At 40.9% G+C, this 24,120-nt stretch overlaps 2 protein-coding genes across 4 annotated transcripts; one reads left to right on the top strand and one right to left on the bottom strand.

Moving 5' to 3' along the window:
- The first annotated feature begins 70 nt into the window (after positions 1-70).
- On the top strand, positions 71-10,541 carry LOC125295674 (exocyst complex component 7-like). Its single transcript, XM_048245024.1, has 20 exons — positions 71-434; positions 555-620; positions 745-929; positions 1,042-1,147; positions 1,394-1,610; positions 1,931-2,134; positions 2,495-2,752; positions 3,878-4,090; positions 4,329-4,474; positions 4,877-5,032; positions 5,118-5,216; positions 5,515-5,577; positions 5,740-5,812; positions 5,961-6,011; positions 6,142-6,262; positions 8,785-8,880; positions 9,142-9,205; positions 9,301-9,342; positions 9,537-9,670; positions 10,439-10,541. Exons 1-20 carry the CDS (start codon positions 378-380, stop codon positions 10,539-10,541), a joined length of 2,454 nt encoding a protein of 817 aa, XP_048100981.1. The 5' UTR covers positions 71-377.
- Positions 10,542-11,996: 1,455 nt separating this feature from the next.
- Positions 11,997-17,333, bottom strand: LOC125296247 (zinc-activated ligand-gated ion channel-like). 3 transcript variants are annotated; one of them, XM_048246042.1, is made up of 9 exons: positions 17,172-17,333; positions 15,611-15,756; positions 15,226-15,270; positions 15,007-15,113; positions 14,730-14,902; positions 13,868-13,980; positions 13,343-13,550; positions 12,902-13,036; positions 11,997-12,623 (listed from the first exon to the last, which is right to left on the bottom strand). In XM_048246042.1, exons 1-9 carry the CDS (start codon positions 17,224-17,226, stop codon positions 12,355-12,357), a joined length of 1,251 nt encoding a protein of 416 aa, XP_048101999.1. In that variant the 5' UTR covers positions 17,227-17,333; the 3' UTR covers positions 11,997-12,354. The 3 variants fall into 3 exon arrangements, with proteins under 3 accessions (XP_048101999.1, XP_048102000.1, XP_048102002.1); XM_048246043.1 differs by having other exon boundaries at positions 15,611-15,753; XM_048246045.1 differs by lacking the exon at positions 11,997-12,623 and having other exon boundaries at positions 12,948-13,036; positions 13,297-13,550.
- Between the last annotated feature and the right edge of the window lie 6,787 nt (positions 17,334-24,120).

Below are 24,120 nucleotides of genomic sequence, written 5' to 3'. Positions count from 1 at the left end.
AATTGAGGCTCGCAGACTATCCGCATAATTTTCCCCCATGTTTTTTTTTTTAATGATAAACTTTTCTTTTATAAATGTAGTCAAAGTTTAAGTTATAAATAGGTTTAAGCCTAAATACGCCCATATAAACGTTTTATATTTCAAACAAACCAAAAAGAGTCAACTTAGCCATCTGTCTAGCCTTGAATTGATGTGCAGGAAACAGCAACTTAGTTATAGGAAATTGTTTATTAATGATTAGTGCCAGAGCCATTTACCCCCAAAACTTCACTGCTAGAGCTTGGTAGCCTACAGTGTCTGTTCATTTCTACTCAAAAAGACTAGATGAACACTTTTTACCACCATCAGGACTACGACCTCAAGTTTCAGGAGGCACAATGAGCAACAAAAACAAGATAACACGTGTAGAAGAAATCGAGAGAAGTCTCAAACAGGTTTGTCATATAACTAACTCATGTTAGCTGTTTTTATACGCTAGAAGCTAGCCAATATATAGTGCTAGCTCAATTAGCTGCATGCCTGCAAGGTCATATCAGTATTTCCTGGCTATTCAGGATAAAACATTACTCTCTTTCATCACTGATGCCCTGGAACGGAATGCCCAACTCCACATGAAAATGGTAAAGTTAACATTATATTCCCCTTTTACCTAGACTAATGCTTAATTTCATTGTAATGATGTAATTGCATTGAATGGTAGGCCTAGTCATAGTACAACCTGTCACATATGTTGATGTTTGTCAGGACTCCGTCTTCTTTTCACTATATGGTAAACTGGAGAGCATGGAGAACAAAATCATGCCAATGTATGAGGAATCACAGAGGTTAAAACAGCTGGAGCTTAAAACAGACCTAACCCTGGCAGAGTTAGATTCTGTCATTTCTCATTACAACATCAGGGAGACCACGGCATGGATCATTAGTCAAGGGTAAAAAGTGACTTAGTTGTATCTTAAATGTGTGGTTAGTTTATTTAAACTTTATGACGTTGCCAGCCTAATGTTTTGGAAAGCAATTCTATGCTTGTCTGCTGTCATGTAGTCCCACAGGACGACTGAAAAATGATCTGGACTGCTTAGACCAGATCAAGAGAGCCATGGAGTATTTTGAGGAAGTTATCCCTGAGGGTCCTGAGCTAAAAGCACTGGTAACATTAATTTACTTTCGTTTAAGCCCGCCTCAGTTATTCTGCCAGCTCACTTTATAAAATTAAATGCTTTTAGAATGGAACCAAAATGAGAAGAAACCATATATATCGGCAATGTAATTGACAACATGATTGTTTTTATTGTTATACACAAGACAATGTACAGTATTCAATTGTTTGTGCTATTAGATCTTTCCACTGTAGCTACATAATAATTGGTAATGGTTTTTATGACCTGTCACACAGAGGCAGACCAAGAATTCAGCCAAGGCACAGCTTCTGTGTGAATTCAAGAGGTTGTTGCTAAGGTGCAGTAACCCCGCCTCTCCAACTGACATCCTGAACCTGATTGACGAAGAGGAGGTGTTGGGCACTCAGAAAGAGGATGTGGGCATCCCCAGTAATCTACTGCAGGACATGGTGCCAATCTCCACCTGGTTTGTGGAGGACTGCTCCAGCTTTGGTAATGGGTACCTCAATGCCCTGCTCTATTGCACTAGATTTTATTGATCACAAGACGAGAAAAAGTGATACCAGTGTTTTTAATCTTTTTAAAGATAACTACAATAATTATTATTCAGGCTATACTAGCCAGCATTGGGAGATGGGGGTGAGTCTTTTTCCCTCATGTAGAATTTTTGTATTTGCAGCGTACCCACTTATCAAGAACACAAGGAGTTGTTAAGATAGATGTTAGAGGAGATTTTAAGGATTGTGGATGATGATAGGAGTGGTTCGTACAACCCCACATCCTTGTTAGTTGATGTGTTTTGTTTTGTCCAGATTGTTGGCTAGAGGACATTGACGAGGCTGACGAGGCTTTCATGTGGAAGGGTGTGAAAAAACTGAAAACTAGGTCACTAGACCGAGACACTTGCAGAAGTCCCCACAAGAAGAGAACAGCATCATGGTTAACCAACAAGTTGAAGACCCGCTCATTGGACCGACCCTCAAACCTGGGGCCTTTACCTCGCCGCAAGGAAGACTGTCAGTGCCAATGAGTTGATACATGAGAGTTGGCTTTCACCTGTTTTCATAGTGTATTGAAAGTATTATTTGTCATAAATGCCTGTGTTCCTAAAGCCCATTATCTTGCCTACTTGCAGCATGATTTTATAATTAAGCTATAAGAATATGAAACTGTATAGAGTTGTTTAGGTAAAATAGTTTGAAATAATATGATGTGGTAAATTGGAACTATTGAACTAACCATGTTGTGACTAGTATCAGGTCATTCAAGTTTCTAAGTCAAGGAAAGCATGTACGGCAATAGTATGTGTTCTTCACGTACACTTTAAGCCCCCTTTCCCATACCTAATTTCACCCCTCTGTATATGTGCATATTAGCTAAACTCCGTGAACTCCCAGACATCATTGAAGAGGAGAGTCCGCTTACTTTGGCAAGCAATCAGAGTAGACGGAAGACACAGTCTCTTGATCGCTTAGAATCACCAAACACTTTTAAGGCACCTTTCCCTGGAAGCCCCTTCACAAGGAAGACAGTGTCATGGGTGATAGGCAAGAAGAAGACCCGCTCACTAGAGCGACACCCAGGTTTCGAGCCTGTGCATGGTCTGTTCAGTGGAAGGCCTCAGCGAGTAGTCAGTGAGTATGACAGTGAGAGTGGATGTATATGTTTATATATTTGTGTGTGTATATCTGTAGTCATAGGCACCTGTTGGATTAGTTGTTTTAGCAATATGTTTGTGTAAGTGTGTTTCTCATTCTCATTCAAGAATATAACCAGAAGATGCAAAAGATAAAAAACACAAAAAATACGTACTCTCAACTCAGTTGACAGAGCCGGCTGGTTCTGGTTCTGACACTGACACATTGGTGTGATACGCAGGCAGGAGATGACAACACTGACAGATCGAAAACCTTATCGATAAGCTATAGCTGGAAGAGCGCATACTTCAGTTAAAATGGGAAAGTCAAAGGTATATATTCTAAGAGTCTCTGTAGGCGTTTTTTCCACCGACAGCGAACCTGTTCTTTAACTGGTTCCGGACAGGAACGGAGCCGGTTCTCTGTCGATGGAAAAAGGCTAAATAAGGCAAACTTATTCCCACCTGGTTGTGTACAATGGAGAGGGTCACCAGAGACAGCTTGAACAGTTTCGGGTGTCCCCTCATGGTGGCTTGCTGAGATGATCTTCTTGACCCCATCACAGCTGGATCTCAGCTTCTGCTGGGCAGAGCGTGCCCGTCATTGGGGAACGACAGCTTCATCAACAGCTTCCCCTTTAGCTAGTCCTGCAAACAACAAATTCAGTGGTCACCTGATACCAAAATTGGACTGGAACCAGAACAAAAACAGCATTTTATATTCTTAAATACTCTGTGCATATCTCCTAGCCTGGCTAGCGCCACCACTTCTCAATGAGACGTGGTCTGGGAACCAAACGTTCATTTTCTCGTATTTGAAAAAAATGCCCAGATCCGTTTATTGGGTGCCACGGGTGTCTATCAAATGCGTCTGTGCATAGCTCATCATCGTCTTGCTTTCCCACCTGTTCTGTGATTGGTTCCCTATCTCAGGCGAAAATTTGCTCCATGGTCTCCAGGCTGCCTTAGCAGCGTGAATCAAATCGCGCGCAAGGCAGCATGGGAACACCCAGGCTACATATCTCCAGTGTATTATGGTTATATTTGATGAGAGTGAGAAATAGATGTGTATGGCCATTATAAATAAGATTTTTTCTGAGATTGCTCTCTCTTTTATATGCAGACATCTTTACTACATATTCCAAGGCACGATCATGTCGCTTGCACCGCTCTCTTAAGGATTTCAAAGATCACTTGCGGAAGACAAGCGTTTCCTTCACAAGCCTGCACTCCTTGTCCTCCTCCTCCTCCTCCTCCTCATATTCCTCGTCATCCTCTTCGTCTTCCTCACTCAGCTCTTTCAGGGGCAGCCTAGCGAGGATCTTCAAGAGACTAGGTCAGACTGAATGTCTGATGTCTTGATGTCAATTATAGTTTCAACAATGATTTCAATGCCTGCATTCTTACAGTATAGCAAAGATAGCTATGCTATGCTATGGATGCAAGAAAAATGTCAAACGTTGTCCAACACCTGTCTATCTATCTATCTATCTACGATATATAATAATTTAAGGGATATGTCATATTGAAACTCAAGGCTCTGTGTTCTTGTGTCTTTTCCTACTATCTAAAAGGGAAGGAGGGTTGGAGTGACATCAACATTGATTGCTACAGTCAGTGCCTCAAAGCCTTCAGTCTTCTGGCCAGTGTGGAGTTCTCTGCCCTTGCCAGAGTCTTTCCTCAGATTCACTGGAAAAAGACCTTTGACCCACTGGTGCAGGTTAGATGATAAACAAGGTGGTTGGAAGGAGGAAGAATGTGCTCGTCATAGATGATGTTTGTATTGTAGCAGTTGAAGGTATTGAGTTAAGGTGATGATTGTGCATTCCTCTAATTGCATGTTGTTGGGCAATATTCCTGAAAATTGTTCTAAGGCAGATTCCCATTGATTTTGGGCAAGTCAGAAGTCAAATCGTCACTTTTTGGTCATTAACATTACGCTAAATTTAGGAGAATGTTACTGCATGAAGGCCATTGATCTCACCATTCAGAATGTCATGTTTTCTTTAGGTTATGTCACATACTGGTATTCCTTTTTCTCTATCTACATTCTACAGCTTTTATCTGTCTGTGTGTCAGTCTGTCATTCCATCCATCCATCCATTTGTCCCCCTCCCCACAGGAAGCTTTAGATGTACTGATTGAGGAAGGGGAGTACATCGTCTTTGCTGTGCGCCATGCCGTGAATGCTTACCATGTTTATGACGCCCTGCTGACGCTCCTCCGTGCCCTTTACACCCTCAAGGCTGCACAGCCCAGCATCAACAAGGTGCTGGAGGTGAGCAGTCCATTTGAAGTAATAAGAATGTGCATGTTTCAGTTCAATCGGGATTGTCTCTCAGTTTCTGATCATGTGATTATAGTACACAACCAACGAAACCAAGGACAAGTTGCCCAATCTCATTGAGTCCATGGGAGCTTTTGCTCAGCAAGCTTTGGATAAGTATCCCGGTAGAATTATGGTATGTTGTCCTGAGTGTCGGCTGCCTGGTTGCTGTTGAGAGTAGTGTCTACATGTTGCATTCTTTATAAATTGAAAACATGTAGCACATATTCTAAAATATGAGAATAATGTTAAAAGGAAAGTGAAGGATCACTTGGCGAAACGCATTGTTCACTAAAAAATAAACCAGCAAAGAAATCCCACCAGTGTGCGGTGATCCTTCACTTTCCTTTTAATCTATTCACGACTGCACCTCACCAGCACCTGGAAGGCTGTGCACAGGAACTTTATCCTTATGAGAATAATGTTATTTATAGGAAGAGTGGAATAAGAAAAGAGAGATGCCTGAGGATGGGACAGTTCATGAGCTGACCAGCAATGTAAGCTGCACGCTTTGTTATCACGAAACCTTTCACCTGAGATCATCTTTTTACTGTAACATCAGTGAGGTGGTTTAAGATGTACGCTGTAAGATCTCCGATATCAGTGCAGTGAGTTGAGGGTATGCATATGGATAGATTGGGCCTTCTCACTATTCCCAGGTCGTTCTCTTTCTAAGCCAGCTGGTCCAGTTGAAGTCAACAGCAGAGCTTTTCCAGGTTCCAGCTTCCAGGGGTACGTTTACTATACCTTTTAAGTATTATCTGAACAGTTGACATGCTCCAGTTAGGGAAGCAGCATGAAAGTCAAATTTGGTTTTAGAACATCCGTTGTTGTCAGTGTGAGTTTTTTTGTTTATATTTTTGTTGTTGTGTTTTTGCAGAACCAGGCAGTGAGACCCCAGATGATATCACATGTCTGAGACCATTCATTTGTATGTGAATTAGGGTCTAGACAATTTTTTTACATTGACTGTAAATCTCAAAAGAGTGCATTCTAAGCTTTCAGGCTGAGTTTTTTTTTTTAAATATATCTTTCTCTCTCTCCCTGCTCTGGGTTTTCAGCTGAGGTGCTCGAGCAGATCTTCCTGAGTCTGGAGAACATGGCCACCACATACGATGACCCTTCCCTAAGAGCCATCTTCCTGTTCAACAACTACAACTTCATTCACAAATCTATTTTGAGGTAATAATAATAGGTGTAATAATGATAATTATAATATTATAGTAACAGTAATAGTAATTAACAAGTAATAATTAACAATAAATATGAACAATAAACTAGAATGTAATGCCAGAGGAATTACAATAGTGGATGGAAAGCTGCTGGCTTAATGTTGGTGGGGAAATTCCTTGAAAAAAAAAAAAAAATTAAATCACTTAATCTTTGAGTTCATACAAACCCTCATACCAAAAGACCTTGTGTGTCAAGGCGTTCTTGAGATATAACACTCAAGGTGTTTTTGACCTTGACATTTGACCTTTGACCTCCAACATCAATTCACTTCATCTTTGAGTCCATACAAACACTCATACCAAATTTCAGGCATGTATGTCAAGGCATTCTTGAGATATCGCACTCAGAGTGTTCATTGACTTGACCTTTGACCTTTGACCTCCAACATCAACTCACTTCATCTTTGAGTCCATACAAACACTTGTACCAAATTTGAAGCATATGCGTCAAACCGTTCTGGAGATATAATGCTCAAAGCATGAGATATGGCTGTGACTTTTATTTTGACACACGGGAAACACTTAAACAGGATGTGTAGTTTTAGGGAGCACCAGATTGTATGCATTAGAAGCTGAGATGGTTGAATTCACAGGTGACACCTGTGCCAGTGTTCTAATTAGCCCGGGAACTACTCTGGGAGCTTAACAAGCGCAGCCAGAGAGGGTTAAAGCGAGCTAGTAATCAAGGATCTTTATGGCTGCCTTTAGGCCATTATGACATCACAGCCTTTGAAGTTTATGGGGGAAAAATGAGCTTTTTAACATTTTTAATCCCCTATTTCTCAAAAAGTAGAAACTTTTTTAAAAATCTGAAAAAATAACTCTCTTGCCCCACTCCAGACCTCCAGAACGGTTATTTCAACATGTCTGTACGTTAAGCGGTTAGAGTCGCATTAATTCTTGAAAAGGTAAAAAGAAAAAAAGGTTATAATAAGAAGAAGCCAGGAGATTTCAAGATAGTGGATTCCATCCACTATAATAACAAGTTTATACTTATATAGTGCCTTTCAAACTGGAGGTCGCTTTACAAAAAGTCATCCCCTCATCAGTTTTTCCAACTTGTCAGAAAGGGTCCAAATAGTGCTCCACCGATGTTAATTTGCATGTGTTTGAGATATGCATGTGTTTGGTATTGTGTTGTATAATAGTATTTGACATAATGAAAAGGCTTTTCATTGTCAGAGGAATTGCATTGCCATACACATCTCTCTGACATTACAGTAACATCACTTGAATCATTCAATCTTGATTCAATGACCACAGAAAAAAAAAAAACTAGATGTACTGCAGAGCGGTACAAAATATGTCTGCCACCCAGTCCTGCACATTCTCTCCGCAAAAATAAATCACGCTTGTCAATTTGTCTCCATCCCCTACTTTTGTGTGTGTAAAATAGTGTGTGTGTGTGTGTTTTGTGTATATGTGTGCTTCTGTCTGGGTGTGTTTATGTGTGTGTGTACGTGTGTGTGTGTGTGTGTGCGTGCGAGTGTGTGTGTGTGTTCATGCGTGTGTGTGAGCGTGCATGCGTACTGTGGGTTTGTTTATGCGTGTGTGTGTTTATGTGTGTGTGTGTGTGCCTGCGTGTGAGTGTGTGTGTGTGTGTGTGTGTGTGCGTGTGTGAGCGTAAATGTGTACTGTACTGTGTGTCTTTATGTGTTTGTGTGTGCGTACGTGTGGATATGCCTGTGTGTGTTTGTGTGTGTGTGTGTGTGTGTGTGTGTGTGTGTGTGTGTGTGAAGCTGATATGATAACTCCACGAAACTTGGCATGCATTCAGAGGGTGTTATAATGATCCTATTCTTAAAATTTTGTGCAGTTTTAAACTTGTCAGTCAAAGATACCTGCGATTACACAGACATGCCCACCAAGTTTTGTGCAGCCTGGTCTTTCAATGTCCCGGGAATCGTTGACACAAATTTACTGAAGAAAAAAAAATTCGGAAGAAGAAATCTCTGACTAAACCCATATGACCACCGCTTCGCTAGCGTTCCGGTCATAATTAATGGGCTGAACAAAACAACAGATCTGAATGGGGCCGATTGGTAGATAATGAACCTGCCACTTGCCAATCTCATTTCCCTTGGAGTGAGCTATAGTTTCATTTTGTCAATGAAAAAGTAAAATAGATCTTAATTTGATAAATTGGTCAGTACAGCAGTATTGGTTCATCCTCTAATATTCCAGTGTGATGTGTGAGGGTGTGTGCACAGTGAAATTTCATATGTATGTTTTCAACCCATCAAATACAGAACACTGCTGCAGGAAGCCTCATTCCCTGACATAGGGAGGCGAAAAACTCGGCAATCGAACTGCCTCCAAAAACTCATATGACCGTTGAAAGTGCATATAGTTGTGTGTAAATGTAATTGACACAACAGAAGGTGGTATTTATTTTTAATTGTGTGAAAAACACGGAGTCGGAGTGTGCAATGGCCTTTAGTGGTGCATCTCAATAGCTTAGTGTGTCCCCAGGGCTCAGCTGAGGGGGCTGTGGGAGGAAGGCGCTGATGCACCACAGGCTGTGTGGGAGAGCAGGACGGAGGAGCAGAAGCAGAAATATCTCCAAAGGTGACAGGCCAGGACAAACAGAAACAGGGAAAGAACAGTGGACCGGAGAGGATGGGTTCTCCCTGCTGCACTTTTTTAATAATCTCTGTGAAGGGGAGATTGTGTGTGTGTGTGCGTGTGTGTCTGTCTCTGTGTGTGTGTGTGTGTGTGTGTGTGTGTGTGAGAGTGAGTGAGTGAGTGTATGTATGCGTGTGGGTGTGAGTGTTTTTTGTATGTGTGTGTGCATTTGAGTGTGTGCGTTTATATTTGTCTATGTTACAGCTGGTTGGCGGTTATTGAATACCTGAAGGATGAAGGGATTCCTCCTGTACAACCAGGCTCTGAGGTAGACTTTTGGAAGTTGTTGGGTCATAATGAATACATACAGCATAACTTTGTAGATGTGATCATTTTTCTTGACTCTCACCGCTTATCTTTTAGCTAAAAGAAAAAGAGTGCCGCTTGATCAAAGGAAAATTTAAGGTACAAAGAACACTGTAGGTTTGTAAATTCCCTCTTCTGTGATTGATCTAAAATGAATTCAAACAGATTTCACAGAGGACACTAAATCACACAGTGTAATTTCCATGCAGTTACAAGCACCAGTGATATGCATTAGATGCCAAGTGTGGTTTATTTTCTATGACCTCTTTTTTCTATGACTCCCCTGTTGTTAGAGTTTTAACGACAGCCTAGAGGAGCTGCTTAGGGCACAGAGGGAGTGGGCCATCCCTGACCCGGACCAGCGAGAGGCCCTCTCTAGGGGCCAGGTCTATGTGGTGGGACAGGCCTATAGGGCCTTTCTGCAGCGGTGAGCTCCAGTCATAGCCACACTTTTAACTTGTTTTCGATATAATAATAATAATGATAATAACTAGATGTACCGCATGACCACTGCCCAGTCCTGCACATTCTCTCTGCTTGTCAGTTTGTCTCCATCTCCTACTCCATTCCCTACTTTTGTGTATGTCAATGAGTATGTGTGCATAGTGTGTGTTTGTTTTGTGTATACGTGTGCTTCTGTGTGTGTGTGTGGGAGGGTTCGCTTATGAATGTGTGTGTGTGCGGGCGGGGGGTAATGGGTGTGTGTGTGACTGTGTTTGTGTTGATCTGTGTGTGTGTGTGTGTGTGTGTGCGTGTATGCGTGTGCTTGCTTGCCTGCATGTGTATCTGTGTGTGTGTGTGCCTGCTTGCCTGCATGTGTGTGTGTGTGTGTGTGTTTTGATGTGTGTGTGGGTGTGTTTATGTGTTTGTGCGTGTGTGTGTGTGCCTGTGTGTGTGCGTGCGTGCATGTGAGTGTGTGCGTGCTGTGTGTGTGCATGTGCGTGTGTGTTTATGTGTGTGTGTGTGTGTGCGTGCGTGTGTGCATTGTACCTCAAGAGTATCAAATACATGCAAGTCAGTGGCAGAGTGCAGTACAGGATGTTATGGTGTGTTCAAGACTATTCGAACTCGCGCCAACTCAGAACACACACAGTTCCTTTAATACACATCTTTTTGTTTTACATGAAAAAAGTAAAGATGAGAATCAAAAGAAAATGGCTAACACATGGTTTACAGAATGTCCATCTTCATGCAGGTATGAGCAGGTTAACTTCACCAGACACCCACAGAAGTATAACCAGTACAGCCCTGAAGAACTGGATGAGATGATTGAGAGGTTCTTTGATACCCTAATCTGACTAGGGATCTGCTATCGAATTACATGGTGTTCACTAGTGTTCATTAATTATTCATTTGCAATGTTTTGCATGTTCTTTGCTGAAATCTGCTAAATAAATATCTCTATTTCAAAGCTGTCTCAAGGTCATTTTGTCAGGTATTTGTCATTGATACATGTCTGGGAAGCAAGTGCAGTGCATTGAAAAAGAGAAAAATATATACTATGGATATTATGAGTGAAAGTAATTGTGGTGAATAATTACTTTATATTAACTTAGACTGGCAAACTTCAGGAACACTCAGGAATCAGGTTTATTCTGTTACAAGCAGAGAGGGTAAAGAAATGGTCTATGGTCTGTGTAGGCCATGGCCTCTGTTGGATCAACCCCTCCCTCTCTTCCTCAGTTCTCCATCCTTCTTACAATGCAAGTTAATCACTTTTGTATGGGTTAAACAAAGGAAGAATTTGGCGGCAAAATAATCCCACTTGGTTGGTTCTCCAGATGGCATCAGACACACCTACTTCACACCTATCTGAAGAACATGAGGAAAGATATCTTATATGTAAGGGATAATGATAATGTCATTGTCGGGAGAACGTCCCGGTCATTGTCGGAGCCGTCCGTCAATGACCGGCGTTCTATACATTATCCCTTACTTATTACACGGCTCTTCAGTGCTGCAGAATGCTCCATTCACGTGAATGGGCCTTCCCAACGTTCGGCGGTCTGCTAATTCTGAATAACAGACCGTTGCTAAGTATAACAGACCGCTGTCAAGGAAAATGGGCTTTGTGCTTCTAAGTCAATTCTTTCATATCACTACGCAAGGATTGGAACTTCATTCAAAAGTGAAAGCAGACGGTTGATCAGCTGTGTTCTAAAGAATGTTTGATTCAAGTTCAGCGTGTGTTGTTGCGAACTATTTGTTTCTCAGCAAAAGCCATGATGAAACGGTAACAAATAGGCTATAGCCTAGGCTATGTGGGCTAAAGAGTCATACCGTGGGGAGTTTATTGTGTCGTTTTGGTAAGTAGCCGTGTAATAAGCGGGATAATGTATATAACGCCGGTCATTGTCGGGAGATAGGTCCCTTCAGGGCGGAACAAGACCATCACATGATCCGTCAGCACGCAGGAGATGCGCGCCTTTGTCTCAGCAACGTGGCCAAGATTATAGCACTCCTTCTCTCCCTCCTTCTCTCTCTCCCTCTCTTCTCTCTCTCTACTCTACATTATCTCTCTGTCTCCCTCTCTTCTCTCTCTCTCTCTCTCTCTATCTCTCTCTCTCCCTGTTCTCCAGATGGCATCAGACACACCTACTCACACCTACTTCACACCTATCTGAAGAACATGAGGAGAGATATCTTATATAGACCCTTTCAACAATAAAAACAAAAACAATGCTTGAACATTCTATTTGGGCCCCAATCTACTTCCTCTGCATTAAGATAACATGGAATGTTTAAAAAGGAAGTCTTGTGGGGCCAACTATGATGCTGATAATGGAACTCTATTGAAAGGGTCAAATATAAAAGGGTCAGAAATATCACTTATAGAATGTTCCAAACATTCTCACAATCAAATCATTACAATTCTTGTACTGAGACTATTACAATGATACCAAACATGAATATATTTACATTTCATGACACATGGATACATTATAGCAAGGTAACATCCTTTGTCTTGTGGATCTGATAGTCCTTGGAACCAGTACATTAGCATTTCATTGGGGGAGGGGAGGATGTCTTTGTTTAATGCCAAGAGGGGCCACATGGCTAACTAAAAGTAATAATTTTAACCCTAAAAGAATTGCTATCATGAGGTAAACATTATATCAAATCATTCCAGAAACCAAAGTTGTTTTCATCACAGATGTTTTGTTGAACAGTGACCACTATGCCGATCATATAGATAAGACAGAGACAAACGTAAAGCACTAAGTAGATGCGGTCACATTTCTCAGCAAAGGCCATACGCTTGTTCTCCTGGTGCTCCTTTTGCTGTTTGGTCTCGATGAAACCCAACACTCTCTGGTGAAACGTGTCCTCCATCTCAGGCACATTGCCTAGTGCCACATCACCACTGACCACTCCATTACCTGTGTGAAAATGGTTGTTGTCACACGGTTACTCATTCTATTGTGGTCACGGTATGGTTGGTGTAGTGAGGTTGTGTACAAGCAATACTGTTTCCACATCACATTGGCATAGAGGTAAAATTACAAGCTGAAGCTGAAGTAAGTTATTATGTGACCTTGACAGTGTTGTCAGTGTAATTGTTTATGGTCTGTTGCCTTCTCCAACTTCAAACTGCGAAGATATATGAATTCCCTGCACATGTGAGTTAATGGTGGCATGAAGGCAGGTATGTCCTCACCCTTCTCCTGCTTGTCCTCAGTAACCTTTCTACATCCACACAATAGGAAGACACAGCCTCCTGACAGGCGAGTGAGGAGCAGTGAAGTCAGCATGCTCATTACCAGCAAGAGGAGGGAGATGAGGAAATGGTACCCTGTTAAGTACAAAGACCATGTTGCAAATTTTTTTTTATGAGAATACACACACACACACCCAGCACACACACACATACACAGTTATTTAGACAAAAGAGCTGGTTCTCCCAAACCATTCACAGATGTCACATGGTTTGAATGACATACCCCACACCATAAGACACTAATTGTTAAATTGTTCTTACAAAAGTATCGCACCACAGAGTATATGCTCTTCGCCCCATATGTTTGTGAGTGTGATTTTGCCTAGAAACCCAACTCTGATGGTGGTCAATTGGGTAGCATGTAGCGTGCCGCAAACATACTAATCAAGGGGCTGCAGTTGCCAGAGTCAGGGAGGTGCTGCGTCAGCAGGACGAGAAACATTGTGAAGCTGAGGACCAACGTGACCTTGAAGCTGTTACGCCCGCTGCCCAGCGGCAGCATGCTGCTCATGATGTCGGCCAGGACGATGAGCACGCTGGGCATGAGAAGGCCCACGACAGGGTTGAACGGACTGACCGACAGCTCTATCTACAGAATGCAAACAAAACGATATGATTCCAAAACTGTATGACTCTAACAAAACTGTATGATTCTAACAAAACGGTAGGATTTTCTAACAAAACTATATGAATGACACTCTATGGAGATCATTCTAAGTGCATTATGCAGCACAGGTCCTTTGCAATGACTATGCATTTTATTTAGTTATGTGGATGAAATTGTAACATTACCAATCATTGGGAAGAGAGATTGTGCACATGGGTTTGTGAGTGTGCCAGTGCATTTTCCTGTTTGTTCTATAATGTTTGTTCTATAATGTTGTGTGATGCAATTGCCCATTTTACATTGAGGTAGGTGCGGAAGCCGGAACCAGTAAGAACCACTGAATTAGTAATCCACTCTGCAGTGCTTCCAGCGGTCCAGGTCATGGTGCCAAACTCTAGATGCATACCACAACCTGAAACCGACACACAGGCATGAGATGAATGAAACAACGTAGGGGTCCAAAAGAAGCTTGTTAGTGGCAAACATTAGGGGTCGCAAGTGATGCTCCTACAACTACAACAACAACTAGAAACGCAATTCCCAAGGAATTACCAGTGCATGAAAATACAAAAGTTGTGATGTAAAATATCATGTATAGTTAAAATAGATAATACAGAGCTGGTTACTGCGGTGATGCTAGGACAGACATGGCAGTTGCATAGCTTAATAAAAGTTGATAGTTTAAAAGTAGACCGTTTAAAAGTTTAATGTAGATAGTTTAAAAGTTGTTGATAGACAGCTAGTTTAATAGATAGATAGTTTAATGATAGTTTAAAAGTAGACTGTTTAAAAGTTTTTTTTAAAAAGTATATCGTAGTATATCTGTGTTTGAAGACCTATGTTACAAAGTTTGAATGAAGTTTCTAAGTTAAACTGTTCAAGAGAAATTGTGTACGGAAAAAGTGGTAAGCGGAATAATAATAATAATAATAAGTTGTTGCCTAGGAAGAACAGTACAGTGCATTTTCATGCACTGTAATTACCCTGCTGCAGCCACTGACACTACTAGTAATGTCACCTCCATCAACAATGATAAAATAACATCAGTCACAAAAGTTTAAAAAGTAAAATAATAATAATATGGTAATACTAATGTTAGTGTGGTTCATGTCTGCCAAAGGTAATGTAATTATCTGCCTGGATAGTAAAGTCAGGGCCCACCCTCCTTATTTGACCAGCCATTTAGGGCCACTGGGCAGAAGTCACTGATGATGGGGTAATTAAAAAGATTGATTTCGCATTTCACTGTAGTGTCCATGTTGACGTTATATTCAACAGCTCCATTGCTCTCCACCACCACGTCAGCGTTGGCAGGCGTTGTCTTAACAGCCACTCTAAGAGAAATGTAAAACATGCTAATGATTCCCCTTTGATAGAATGTCACCTAGTGGTTGTATCACCAAATATCTGTGTGTGTCTGTAGTGTAAATGTACTCACGCGTTGTCCACGGTGAGGACAGGGGTCCAAATCTTATCAGCTGGAAGAACCACAATAGAGAAGTTGTTGACTGTCTCATCCCACGAAAGATCAGGATCATTCCATCTCTGTTCCCAGAATAAAAGTTATTCCTCATACAATGGTGCTAGCTTTGGGGTTAATATAGAATGAACAATATGATGAAATGTGGGAAACACAGGAGAAAAACATTCAACCTACCAATTTCATAGTCAATCGACTGGAGACATGCATCAGTTTGGTGTCCTTAGTGTAAGTGGAATGAACAAATATAGAAACAAGTCATTTGAGCTGAAGTCAGTAATAATCCAGTTATGTGGCACAAAGTAGGCCTAAAACTTTTTGGTTACACTTTACTTGATGGTATCTACATAAGAGTGACATGACACTGTCATGACCGTGTCATAAACATTATAAACAAGTTCTGTTATTAAGATTCCTTCGGTTTTTGTCATGACAAGTTAGGGTTAGGGTTAGAGGTTAGGTTCATGTGTCATGTCACTCTTATGTAGATACCGTCAAGTAAAGTGTTACCAACTTTTTTTTTTACAAGAGCGATAGAAAATATGAGGTTAATGACACTCACCACTGCTATGGTCTCATAGCGAAGATATACTACATTGACATTAATGTCACAGGAGGGTGACTGTGGCTGACTGACGATGTTCTTTGCTACCAGCTGAGATGCCAAACATCTCCTGGTGACACACGAGGTAACATTGTCTTCTGCTGCTGAAAAACATGCAACACATGTAGAACATAAGAAATATGCTGCAAATAGCAAAGCAGGATTTTTGCATCTTATATACAGTATTCATGCCGTGTATTTTTAAGTACAACAACTCTTTTATCTGTGACTGATGCATTGAAAGTAGCTAAAGTCTCTGCTCAGTCAGTTTTATTTTTTATTTCCATGATTTCTCTCCTCTATCTGAACTAGGAATCTCTGGGGAAACTTTTAATAGGTTTATATCATACCTCAAAGGATGTTCATTCAGTGAACAAGGACAGGTATCAAATTTTCACAACCTTACCACAGGCATACCACAGGGGGTAATTACTTGGTCCTCTTCTGTTCTCCATTTACACCAAAGTGAGCTCATTTGCTCACATAGATGTGCCTATCCCTGTTATTCAGATGATACTCAACTGTCTTTCCACTTGATGACTACTATTTCTGCTCAGATGTCTGCATGCATCACAGATATTTCAGACAGGATGAAAGATTGACTCATCAGCTCTCTCCTAAACTGAGCTTCTGGTATTCCTAGCTAATCCAGCTAGACCTTATCTCAGATCAGATCTTATCTATAATATGCCACACAATTTATTGTACAGGCCAAGGTTCTTTCCAAACTGAACTATTGCAATAGCCTGGCGAGCCAGACCCACAATAAAATGTAGGGTCTGGGCACTCACCGTTCGCAGTGCTCAGTCCGAGGGGCGGGATTATCAGTTGTCTTTCAAATTCCCTCTGCACACAATAGGACGCAATAGGATATTTGTTTTCAAGTAGCAGGGAATTCAAGCCAAACCGTTGCAACTCTGCCATCAATCATTATGTTAAGCCCACCAAACGACTCTATACACGATTTCAATAGCCTGATTAAGTTTCGATTTCTGGAGCTCACAAGCCAACGGAGAGTTGCTAGACGGTCGCTAGGGGCGCGTCTAGATTTCTAGGCTACTATTGCAATGCATTGTTAGCTGGTCTACCTGCTTGTATAGTGAGGACATTACAGATCATTTAAAATGCAGCAGCACATCTGATCTTTAATCAGTAAAAGAGGAAACATGTAACTCCTCTGTTATTCTCCACTGGCGTCCTATAGCAACCAGAATTACATTTAAATCCCTTACTCTGGCCTATAGGACACTGTCCCCTCTTGCCCACTGTGATGAGTGATCCTCTGATGAACATCTGAATGATTCACCTACTGCTCTTTGTTCTAGCGATAGTTTTTCTTCAACTTAAACTAACAATGTAGCGAGTGTAACAATAACAGCAATAAATAAGCAAAGATCACTTTTGATATCAGTGCACTAGCTTATACTAGTTACATACATCTTACTGTCATAAAAGTGCTATTATTATTACACACAACACATTTGTTCTGGTTGCCATTTACTCAAAATAATACTCTCACCTGAGACAGACAGGCACAAGAGCAGTCCTCCGAGGATGTGACGCAAGGAGCCCATTTTACTGTCCCCTCTGGCACATCAGCGGTTCGGCTCAGTGAAAGATGAGTGCAAGTAGATGGAGGATGTTCAGGTTGCTAATATGGTCCACCTCCAGAGTTCAGCTGGATGGTGCTATGATGGGTTACAACGAGGGACTGTCATGGGATGTAATGTGCTACGCCAGTGATTGTCCTGACACTTTTATAATGCATCCCGTACAGACTACTTCATACACGTCTGTGTGTACCGAGCAAACAATCACTCATGCACGCACATCAAATTAACTCACAAACCTTCAAAAGATGTGCCATTGACATGCAATGTTGCGGTTCATGACCTCTTTAAGCCTTAAACCTGTTCCAAAGCTCACTGCTGTAGGGATCCATTGTGAGCGTCATCATTCAGTCATTTGTTTATGTGCTTGTGTGCAGTTTCATTACAGCAAGAGACACAGGGTGCCACGCGATGCAATGCAAACTCTGGCTCCCATTATTTGTTTACAAAGCCCTCTGCAGTTAGTTTGTTTAAGACGTTTTATATGATTATATGAGAAAATTGCCGGACTGGTTGTCGGATCAGTGGGCTTATTTTGACAGCTTGATGAGTTTGAGTCAGAGTGCCAGCATTGGGTTACCCGCGGTGACCACAGAAAAGCAGAGGTTGTAAGAAATGTTCAATGAGGATGTGGTTGTGTAAGTTCACCTGATCTGACGTTGAATACTATGCCTTGAGCCTTTAATGGAAAAGTAGGAAAATGCTTTTTGGGATAAAAGGTCTTGAAAAGTACAAAGACAACGAAATGCAGTTCTTTAAGCATTCTGGGTTTAATGCACTCCCAGTGCACAAGTATCCTTTATATAAAAACAGTTCACTTAGCCAAACTGGAAATATATGTATTGGGTTACACTTTTGACAGTATCGACATAAGAGTGACATGACACTGTCATGAACGTGTCATAAACAAGTCATAAACGTTTATGACATAACGCTTCTGTTATTAAGTGACATTCGGTTTTTGTCATAACAAGTTAGGGTTAGGGTTAGGATTCATGTGTCATGACAGTGTCATGTCACTCTTATGTCGATACAGTCAATGTTACCATTTATTGTCCTCTAAAAGAGCACAACTTGTTGTAAAACTTGTTGCTCTTTTGGACATTGCTGTCTTCTATGTGAAGGAGGATTGAGCTTCACAAGGGCAGTCAGAATGAATGCCCCTGGACTCTCAATTCGTACCAGGTTTCCTTTGTCCACACATTTCTCTGAACCTCGGCGATTAAAAAAGTCTGAAATAAAGTGAACAGCAGCTAATAATATTATGCTATTGGTGCAAGTGATTTTTTGGATATAGGCCTTTTTTACCTTTTAAAGCAGGTTTTTACAATGTTATATTTTATAATGTTATATATTTCTCGAGATGAGCCACTTGAGGGCAGTGTGTTCTCAGATCATGAAAAACTACAGAGCAACAATGTTGGTGCCTATTCACTGCCCTCACACCACAGTCCCAACGAGTATCAGTCTGATCCTATGATCTATGAAGTAGTTAGCAGTTGTTTAGTTTCTATATCAGTGTGATATGATTTAAAAGAAAAACACATTAGAAAATTCTTACACAATGATTATACTCTGTGTTCTTGAATGTAATTCAATATCTTATCTTTGTCCTGTCTTTTTTGCTTTGCATTGTTTTATCAAATCTAGCTTGGATTACTTATGGAGGGCTGTGGATCCTTATCCTGTCTGAAAATAATGTTTGTGTCCCTAGTAGTCACTGTGTAGCTCCCAGCTAATATGTTTATTGAATCCCAGCCCGTTCAAGTAAAATGTTTGGTGAATATAGGTTTCAGATTGGCCTGGCTAAAACCAGATTGATTCACAAATCTCAAATGAATTACAAAATAGGGACCAACCTGGGGACCTTCCACTCACCTCCAATGTCCAAGGGGCAAAACCAGCAGTGAAATTAAACTTAAATTTGTACATTCAATTCTTACCCAATCTTTTTCGGAAGCACATTAAACACACCTTTCTGAAAGAGTTAAGCTCTGCCTGCCTCATGCCGGATAAGCGGTTGTGGTTGGTGCCTGAGTTTTTTGTGTTTCGGAAATTTGCTTCAATGGTAAGGTCACAGGTGGAAACTTTGTTAGCTAAGAGGTTCCAAGTTCTAGATTACGGCTTGTTTGTTAGATGTATTGCAGTACAATGTGTAATGAGTCTGTTATTTTCTTGACTGAGTGACTGCACAGATGTTCGTGAATTTGAGTATTTGTTTTGATTTTATTATTACTGCTTAATACTTTGGAGACTCAAGAGGAAGGAGATGGGATAATAATAATAATAATAATAATAAAGCTTTATTTGTATAGCACCTTTCATACACAGAATGCAGCTCAAAGTGCTTTACATTTGAAGCATGTAACACAATAATAGGATAAGGCATAAGGCAGGGATAAGGCATGTGGCTTGAAGGTTGCTGGTGTGTGCGCGTTTATCCAGACCAAATGTTCGCAGCATGAATTAAATGCTTGCCATGGAATGTGGTGGTCCATTGAGCTTGTAAACAAAACAGTTGTCCAGCCTACATCTAAGGCCCTTGCTCTCTCCTCCCACTGCGAGTGTTGGGGCAGCCGTGGCCTACTGGTTAGTGCTTTGGACTTGTTACCGGAGGGTTGCCGGTTCAAACCCCGACCAATAGGCACGGCTGAAGTGCCCTTGAGCAAGGCACCTAACCCCTCACTGCTCCCCGAGCGCCGCTGTTGTAGCAGGCAGCTCACTGCGCCGGGATTAGTGCTGAGTGTGTTTCACTAATTCACCGATTGGGATAAATGCAGAGACTAAATTTCCCTCACGGGATCAAAAGAGTATATATACTTATACTATACTTAAAAAGTCAGAATAGTGGGTCAGTTTAATTAAAATGGTCAAGTTATCATCAAATAATAAAAGCATCAAATTTGGAAGAAAAATGAACCAACATAAAAACATATTTTCCAATAACATTTTGTAGCCTACTGGATGTTGTAGCGTTATAATAAATGTTCCAAATGCTCCACTACACCATACTAAATGTTCCATGGGATTATTATGACCGCCGCGCAGCGCATATAGGTTTAGTCAGATTTTTTTTTTCTTTTTCCTTTTTCGCATGTCCAAATTTCCGTCAAGGATTCCTGGGACACTGAAAGACCGGGGTAGACGAAACTTGGTGGGCATGTAACCCCATATGGATAGCATGGAACCATCGTTTTTCGTTTTGATCTGTAGCCCCCCCACTGGACTGCACCCCCCGAAAGGAGGGTAGGGCAGACACAGTTTTCTGTGAATATCTTGAGAACCGTAGGGCCTAGGATGACCAATTTTTTCCGTATGTTTGCCTCCAGGGGTCATGTTAACCCATTCCATGTGCACACATGTGCATAAACTGATACACACGCACACACATACATTGACAGTAATCATACGTATGACACATACTCACACAGTAGACATATGTACGCATGCATGCACATGCACAAACACACATACGCAGGCAAACACACAAGCATGCACACACACACACACACACATCCACACACATAAACATAAACGTGTACACGCACACATGCACACAATTCAAGAATTTCTCAGAATTATGAACAGGCAAGATGGGGGTGGGGTTGTATAAAATGAATTTTACATGTGAAATCTATGAACTAATCATGTTTTGGTACTTGTTGTCTAGCAGATACCAGTGAGAATTGAGTGTGGATAATGCATAAGACAGTTAGAATCATATAGGCCTTTCAGCGTGATTTATTTTTGTGGAGAAAATGTGCTGGACTGGGCGGCGGTCATATTTTGTACCGCTCTGCGGTACATCTAGTTATGATTATCTTTTACAGACCCTCCAGAATTATTGACACCTCTGCTAAAGTTGACTAAAAACCTGTTTAAAAAATAATCTGTCGGGGATTTATTGTAAGCTCACAATGAAAAAATTAGGAAATATCCAACCTTGAAGGGAAGCAAATTTATTTATCAGTACTCATGGTCACTATAGGTTGTAAGTGCGGTCCTGACTTTTTCAAAGAAGCAAAGGCAAAAATACTGAGGTCGACTGCACGCTTACTGCTTTTCTATGCTGGAGTTCTTGCTGGTGCCGCCAGCTATGGCCCCATAATGGCATAGTGGGCTGAGGAGGTCACATTCACGGCAAGCACATGAAGGTCATTAAAATTTTTTGAGATGCACCTGTCACACACAGGCCACACAAGTTGCACAAAACAGTCCACTGATTGAGTGACTTTGCTCTTTGCCCATCTGTTAGATGTATGAATGTAGTATACACTTATGCATTTCCTTGAATTTTTATCTTAAATGAAATTCTGACTGAACACCATGAAGTCAAAGGACATAAAACTAGTAATTTTTACCCTTAACTAGAATTTTGTACAAATACGCATTCATCTTAACAATTTAATAATGTTATATTCCCACATGAGCAAATATTTAATCATACTAAGACAACTACATTTGATATATTGTATTATATTTTCTTATCTTATTAATTATACAGATAAATTATGGTTGCCCTCTCAAAAAGAATAGACATAGCATCTAGACTCTAGACCGTATAAATTGGATAACTCTAACTAAATGAGGTGCATAACTTTCTTCACATGACCTCGGATTCTCCTATGTTGTGTTTGACTCAGACTGACGATATACCATTCAGCTAAAAAGAACAAACAAGGTTATCAAGGAGATACCTTTTTGTTCTGAGGTGGGTTGAAAAAACATGTGATTTGGTAAAAATGTAGTCACCTTCGTCATTCTCTAGTCAGCTGACTTTGACTTCAAATTCCAAGAAATTAGCAAAAAAATTAGTGCTGTCAAACGATTAAAATTTTTAATCACGATTAATCGCTGTATTCCTATAGTTAATCACGATTAATCACATATTTTATCATATGATTAAAATTCTATTATTTTGCATTTCTGAACTATCCAGGAGTCCATATTAACAATAAAGCAATTATTATTTATCTTGATTGGGATTCAAATGAAAGCAAAGCAAGTTACTTTATTAACTGAACTTTAAGACATAGGTCTATTCAAATTTCAAAAGATGTGCAGCAGACCTGAGGCAACACAATATATTCTTCAGAAATATAGCTGATATAAACTGAAATAAATGCTACTGCAGAAGTGCATGCACAAAATGTAGGCCTACACACATTATAAAGGGCATAACAAACAGAAAATATTATATTCATACTATATTCATTATCTTTGAGTTCAGTTGAAAATAAGGAACTTTTCAACATGAGTGCATTGCCATTTTATAGGCCTACAGTCTATGGTGCACTGTCACTTGCCACACAAATCAACGCCGAAGTTTTTAACAGGCAAACACTGGATGAACAATGGATTTTATGGAGCAGCGACCAAATATAACTGAATCGTGATTTACACGGCTGCAAAGTGCGATGCTGGTGTGCGGAGTTGTATTAAAAAGAATGGAATCTAATGTAAATGAATGTCAAAAGCAGAGTGCATCGCAAATAGTAGCAGCCAAAGAGGAATGTTGATAACAGAACAAGTGATCTTGGGCCTGATTAGTAACAACAATGAACAGCTCTACTTGGATCAGGTTGATGAGGTGGCACAGTGGTGTCAATCTAACAGCTTGACACTGAATATCAATAAAACCAAGGAAATGGTAGTGGATTACAGAAGGCAGCAGCAGAACTACAGTTACACCCCACTAATGATCAGCGGGCAACCTGTAGAGAGAGTCACAAGTTTTAAATACCTTGGTGTCCACATTACTGAAGACCTAACATGGACTGTTAACACTCAATATGTTCTGAAGAAGTCCAGACAATGACTCTACTTCCTTCGTCAGCTAAGGAAATTCAAAGTTTCTACATCCATCATGAAGGCCTTCTACACTTCAGCGGTTGAGAGTGTTCTAACTGGTAGCATCATCACCTGGTATGGGAACTCCACAGTTAGAGATTGTAGTACTCTGCAGAGAGTAGTGCGCCAGCTGAACGCATCATTAGAACTCAACTTCCTGCTCTACAAGATATCTATTCCAGAAGAGTACTCCTAAGAGCCCAAAAGATTCTGAAGGACTCTTCTCATCCTAACAATGGATTATTCCTACCGCTGAAATCAAGAAGACGCCTATGTAGTCACAAAGCCAGAACTGAGAGACTCAGGAGAAGTTTTATCCCCAGGCCATCCTAACTCTGAACTCACACTATACTGACTTTGCACACATTCACTCTTCAGCACTCTCAAACATTTCCCAACTCTGAACTCACACTATACTGACTTTGCACTCATTCACTCCTCAGCACTCATGCCCCCACACACACACACCTACAAGACTTTTAGCACTTTTACATCCCTCACCCTATGCTATAGACCTTTTATTATTTTCTTATTTCATCACACGTCAAAACACACACACACACACACACACACACACACACACACACACATATCTGACTTTCTCCAACTTTTTGCACATCTCCATAGAACTTTTTTTATTTATTTTTTTGATTTCTCCTCCATCTACCCATGTCCTTGATTGCCTAGCCTTTCTGCCCCCACCCCCCCCCCCCCCCCCATCCCCAACACCCCCCACAAAAACACACACATTAACATCATCACTGTCATCACCTCACATACATACAGCACACTGCTTGCTACAGTAAGCCTCCTCTACTTGCTGCACACTGCCCCCCCTACATACACAGCACATTGTCTTCAGGATCTTCTCCAACACACATCCTCTACATACTTACAGCACACTGCCCCCACCTACCCACACGCACACTACACACACACACACACACACACACACACACACAGTCACTGCTACACTCCCCTCCCGCCCACACACACATCTTCATCACT

Source organism: Alosa alosa, chromosome 6 (genome assembly GCF_017589495.1).
Source record: "Alosa alosa isolate M-15738 ecotype Scorff River chromosome 6, AALO_Geno_1.1, whole genome shotgun sequence".
NCBI classification, from domain to species: Eukaryota; Metazoa; Chordata; class Actinopteri; order Clupeiformes; family Clupeidae; genus Alosa; species Alosa alosa.
Note: the sequence above shows the minus strand (reverse complement) of the source record. Positions and strands in the feature narration are given on the sequence as shown.